The sequence below is a fragment of the Homalodisca vitripennis genome, chromosome 5 (assembly GCF_021130785.1).
Source record: "Homalodisca vitripennis isolate AUS2020 chromosome 5, UT_GWSS_2.1, whole genome shotgun sequence".
Lineage (NCBI taxonomy): Eukaryota > Metazoa > Arthropoda > Insecta > Hemiptera > Cicadellidae > Homalodisca > Homalodisca vitripennis.
This window is the reverse complement of record NC_060211.1, coordinates 170,180,551-170,186,824: the sequence shown is the minus strand read 5'-3', so window position 1 is coordinate 170,186,824 and position 6,274 is coordinate 170,180,551. Positions and strand designations below refer to the sequence as shown.

The window sequence follows — 6,274 nt, the reverse complement described above, 5'->3', positions numbered from 1 at the left end:
CATTAGTCTGCGGAGGAGGACAAAGATTATTGTTATGAAGCTACAAAGTCGCGAACTGCAGTGGTACCAATTGCAAGAGTTAAAGGTTAAATACTCTTCTTGAAAATAGCGTATTATAAGAAATATATATATTTCTTCTATATATATATATATATATATATATATATATATATATATATATATATATATATATATATATATATATATATCAGACGAGTGATTGTAATTTTATGGGAAGTTTATAATATTTTGTGGATTTGTAATATAAATTAAAAAAAAATACAGAGGCATACCAATATAGTCAGCGTAGCCTTCCACATATATATAATAACGTGTATTTGGTTATGAAACACTAAATAAAAAATTAAATGCATTAAAAACCTCTTTTCCAAACGCTCGTAACGAGTTTCATAGTTAGATTGCAAAACTTTAGGCTGTTTCTTGTCATAATTAACGAAACTGCGCACAAAATGTCTTATAAATTCGTTAGGTAGTTCTAGAGGTGTTTTGATTAATATTAGTGAGTTATATTTTGGGTTTTAATTATTTATAAATACGATTATATAAATATAAAAAAAGAACTAGAACAATGAGCCATACGATTATTTAAACTAGACCTAGGAACTCGGTAAGCTCAGATAATAAAGCCCGTTACTCGCTCAGTCATCTGTTCTGTCTTTTAGGAAACAGATCATTTGGTAAGATTACGAACTTCTCTCTTTCTTTTCTTATGATTGAGAGGGACTATGTCGGGTTGAACACTGTAATGTTGGGCCCGTCAGTCCACTCCTCCAGGCCGTGTCTCTCCATGATGCTGACGACGGCACTAAACACACATCCCGGCCAGAGGATCTTGTACCTCCCAGACGTGGTCAGATCCACCACAGTCGTTCCCTCCATCTTCTTCCTCTCCATTTTGCCACCGTCGTACACCACGTACGCTCTCAGCCTGATGTCCTCGAAGTCGTCTATGCAGATACTGTGAGGACGGCCCACCTTCCTGGCCCCCACGAGAGCCAGGGGCCTCTCCAACTGGTGGGTCAGCTTCCTGATGAAGATCTTTTCCTTCTTCCCCGGAACGCGGATGGGGATAAGATCTGTGGACGGGTTGAGATGGGGCAGTACTCCGCTCCGCCGTCTCAGCACCACAGTGACTCTGCCGGGCAGCAGCTGACTCAGCATGCTGCGGTCCAAGTGATCGATGTCTGCATACATGGACACTTGCTGAAGCTCATCCAAGGCGATGGTTATAGGTTGATGAAAGTACTGCCATCCTACATCATATAATCGTCAGCATGAATTAAATTATGTATTTGATATTTTTCTCTTATATACATTAATCATTTGGTAAATAAAGTTCTTCAGCAAAAACTCTTATCATAGCCTTTAAATATACTCGACGTGGTATTATATTTGCTGTTAGCAAGTTCTACACTAAACCTTGTGATGGCTGACCTGAGATGTTGTAGAGCCTCTGGATGGGCCTAGGGCGGGTAGCGTCGGCCACGAAGCCGTACACTGTATCCGTGGGCAGGCCCACGACCTTGCCTTCCCTCAGAGTGTCCAGGGCCACCAGCACGTTGACGTTTGCTCTGTCCTTGCCGCCCAACTTTACCACGTTCCATTCGATCTTCTGAACTTGTCCGGCAGACGCTAGGGGTAGTACTAAGGTCAAAGAGACAGCGACGGTCAGCCCAGGATGCGACATAACTCGCTGTAACTGTTACATAAGCGCTGTTTGATTTTAATTTTAAGCATGAAGTTTTATAGGATTTCGGACATTTTCCAACGTTATATGTTAAATAAAAGGTTAGCACTACGTTTCGATGATTGAAATCTACCCTCTTCTCCAAGTGTTATTTTATACAGTTCATCAAATATCACTTATTTATTTTTACTTTTATTGGCTGTCCATTGCCACAGTTTCTATAAGGTCTCAAGGTCTTGTTTATGCTTGAAGAAGAGAGTAGATTTCAATCTTCAAAACGGAGTTATACATTTTTGTAACATAACGATGGTGACATCGTCAATAACAAGTTTAATCAAAAGAATGGAGTTCATGTTTGGTGTTTTGATCCTCTAGCCAAATTTCAAATTTAAATGTATGATTATAAAACTGTCATCAATCAAACCATCAAAGTTTAATGCACTATATTTCAAATAGCCCTGTTTTGGACTAAACACCAGCATTGATTACAGTTCTATTTATCCCAGTTGGCCAGGGTTGTTCACGATAAATCACTTATCCCTTTGAACCCTAAGGGACGATTTAATGCAAGAGACGACCGCATATTCTGCAATGTACAATCGTCGCTTGGATTCCAGAGACTGGTGGACAGGACCAAGAACTGTGTAAAACTATCTAAACTATACGGTACAATGTTAAAAGTGCTTTTATTTTATGTTCAATTTGTAAATTTCACTGTATTTGTGTAAACCAATGTCTATTTATATCATAAAAGTTACGTAATTCTTAACAGCCCTTTAGGAAACTCGACATGGAAGTTCAATAAATACATCTTATAATCTGAATTTATAAGATAGTGTTAAGTTTGCAAAATTTGTTTCCATTTATAAACAAAGAAAAAAGAAAACTATTTTCTTCATAGTTCCTCTTAAAACAGTAATTTAAATTTACAGCTAATAGTGTTCTTAAATGGCAAATAATATCCGATATTTCTTATCTTAATTACATTTTACTCAAAATTAATAAAACAATCAACTGTCATAAAGACTGGTTAATGTCCCCTCCTCATTGTAGGCCTGATTGAAATTTAATTGAAGCAATAAAACTGAACGTTCGCTGGCTCCATAAGTACCAGCTTGGCGCAAATTTAATTGTTAAAGATTGAAGCTATTCCATTTATTGAATACGGAAGCATTGAAGTGAAAATTAAAATTCGGAAACGGAAACAGTGACATTGTAAACCAAACTAGGTTACTTTTTGATAAACACAAAATTTGTTGAATACATAAATAAATAATTAAACCATTACCAGTACTTTACAAGGTACAGTTATTCAAAGTCTACGACTTTCTTTTCTTTATTCATATGAACTACAAATTGTAAGCAATTTATTTTGGATTAAATTTATTTAAAAAATTTATGTAAACTGTATTTAATCCATTTCTTACTGACGGAGGTTACTTGTGTACGGAAATGTCGTTTTCATTGCATAAAATTCGCATTGCTTGAATTTAGTTGTATGGAATCCTAATCATCTATTTTTACAATTACAATTCACGTATTATTTCTAATACTCCTTAGCGAGTTAGGTCACCAACCTTCCCTTGCCTTTTATAGCAAGTTTATTAATTCTAAGTTTAATAATAATTATTAAGTTATTACTTCCTCCAACTAATAACTGATTTTTAAATGCAAAAGATTTTGTTTAAAGACTTGAAAGACTTTAGAAAAGAATTATAATAAATCAACCTAAACAAGAACATAGTCAAAACAAAATTTTGGGCGGTCCAGACAACTAATACTTTCCCGTAGTGGACAGAGAGGAAGGCCCCATTTTGTTCCTTAAAAAGTTCTTCACTCACATCGTTGTTGAGAACGATCTTTCAGCAGTACATATCAGTAATACTGAATTATTTAAATAATAATAATAATCGTTAACTAAAAGTAATTGAAAATTTTGAACACTTTGTGGTTAGGTGGCTACGTCCTCGAACCTAAATTATAAATACAAATTAAGAACTAAATCCACTAACAAACATGTATCTATTATTTCTAAAGCTAATTGTAAAAATTAATTTACTTAATGTGAACTAAATATTAATTAATACTAGCAACCATCACACACATACAATACAAGGAATTGTTTTAATACTTAAATGCAAAAAAGTAACAAGAAGTGTGTTTTTTACACAAACTAACACTTGTGTGACCAAACTGTCTTGGTTTATTTACATCAAGCATTTGTTCAGTGGTACAAACAAACAAGTCTTTAATCTGATCTTTTCCTCAGGTGGGTAACTAACCTAACACGTAACTACCATCTAGATCAAAATAAACAAAACCTTGAGACACGTATTGTAACATACATACATACTTACATGTAAAAGCTAATGTTGACACAGTGTGTGGGGACTCTGTCTTATCTCAGAGTGTTAATGGCACAGTTCCCATGTTAATGTCAGAAATAAATGTTCACTGGGTCATCACTGCAGTCTCGACTAAGCCCGTAAACTCACAACTGCTACTAAATCTTAAATTAAATAAACATTAAAACTGTTTACCTGTAACTTTCGTTCCTAAAATTATGTTGTTTTGCTAATCTTTTTGCTACTTTTACGGAGACAGGTTTTTTAGAGTCTAGATGTATTCTTTTTTGTGCAGTAAAGTTATTTGTAGTGTCTTTTTTATAAATATTGTCTACCTGTAAGTAGTTTTCGCTATCTACTCGTATGTCCGTGTAAGCATTACACAAACGAACCCAATCGTCTATTTGTATTAATCAAACATCTGTGCAGATGTCATAATGGAAGTACTGGTGCCAGAACTGGTATTGAAGTGGGCAGTGTTTAGTCTAGAGCCTGGCCATTGACTAATGCGATTACCTTCTGATTGTTTTAGTCTAACCAATGGTGGAACTTGTGGCCGCCTAACTTATTCGTGCTTTGACTCCGTCATTACACAAATTATTCTGAAAGTTTAAACCGGATACTACACAAATAATTAAATCAGCATTAAGTTGTATCATAGCTCATGGGATTCTATCAGCATTATGGAAATTGACGGGAATAGAAATATCTAATGGAAATGTTTAGTCATAGTTATAAATAAGGTTTTTGACGAAAATGCTCCAATCGTTTGCAAGAGAGTGACAAAAAGAAACGCAGCTTGGAGAAACAGTGAAATTGTAAAGCTGACCAAATTGAAAAATAACTTACGAAACGAATTACGAAAACAAGAGATGTTAATGAAAAAATCTAAGCTTCACTAAGCCCATGAACAAGACTTGATAAATACTTGAATCTTTCTCCTTTTTTAATCATGGATATAACGAAGTTCTTCATAAGTCCTAATGTGATCCGTAGCATAGATAAAATTATCCTTTCAGGATCTACGAGGGAGGGTGTTTAAAACGTTGTTTCCACGTTGGATTATAACTTGTTCTTTTTGGCCAGACCTTCTGCACTTAATGTTTATTTGTCGCTCTACTATCCCACAAACACAAAAACAGCAGTATTTCGTGAAACCCACTTGGAGGTCCATTAGAATAGCGGCCATCTTTAGATCTGCACACACTTCCCACTTAAATTCATCGTATTTGGTTGCATTTAGTATAGCGGCTATATTTTCGTAGGGTTCTTTCATCAGAACTGAATAGGCAACAGGTACAGAAGGTTTATTACCGTTGTAGAGCAATACAGCCTTCAGGCTATATTTAGTGGAATCAATGAATGGATGCCAATCTGTTGCTATATATTCGATCCCAAGCTCAGCAATCAATCCGGCAACACCAAAACAAACGCACATAAAATGTTCTATTTTGTAAAATTCTGAAAAATCAGCATTTCGTTTTCTGAAGACAGTAATGGTTGTCTCTTTCGCTAGAAGATTCCATTCTTGTAGTCGTGAGCCCAGAAGTTCAGCTTTCTGCTTTGACAAACTCGTCTCGGACCAGATCATTCAGTTCATTTTGTGTGATAAGGTGAGGTTGAGCTTTGAGGTACAAAAGTGGGATCATCACAGTTTTGTATTTGTATTCAGGTTGAACACTTTCGTCTTCATTGATATCTGAAATAACAATGTTTTCCTAGTTGACTGGAGGGGCAGGAATCGAAAAGCCTCTACATGACAAACAGGTTTGATTGCGGATGAAACATCTGGATAATTTATTTTATTTTTTTTTGCTTCTTAGAAAATGCACCCGTGGTTGTTAAACAAACATAACATTAGAATGGTTACTAGGCTCACGCCAAACCATCGGCACAGCAAAAGGCTTCTATTTCCTTTTGCTCATTGAATCATATTCACATAACGGCTAATATGAGGTGCCCGGTTTTTATCTTGACCGACTATTTTACAGCTAAAATACATAAAATAAGCCTTCCTCACTTCATCTGTACTTTGTCTTCCTTGAAATTTCATAATATACCTTCCACAAACATAACAAAATATATCCGGTGAGTTTTTACACGATCTGCGATGCACAGTTGACATTTTCAAGCGAACTAAATTTAATAACTTAGAAAGAAACACAGTACACATAACATCTCTTCACTATATCTCCCCCACTACTGAAAGCCAGCAGACACA

The 6,274-nt window shown here is 35.5% G+C and overlaps 1 protein-coding gene across 1 annotated transcript; it reads right to left on the bottom strand.

Annotated features, from left to right (window-relative positions):
• Positions 1-589: 589 nt before the first annotated feature.
• On the bottom strand, positions 590-4,166 carry LOC124363957 (yrdC domain-containing protein, mitochondrial-like). The gene is made up of 3 exons (XM_046819227.1): positions 4,066-4,166; positions 1,456-1,720; positions 590-1,274 (listed from the first exon to the last, which is right to left on the bottom strand). Exons 2-3 carry the CDS (start codon positions 1,706-1,708, stop codon positions 745-747), a joined length of 783 nt encoding a protein of 260 aa, XP_046675183.1. The 5' UTR covers positions 1,709-1,720; positions 4,066-4,166; the 3' UTR covers positions 590-744.
• Positions 4,167-6,274: the final 2,108 nt, after the last annotated feature.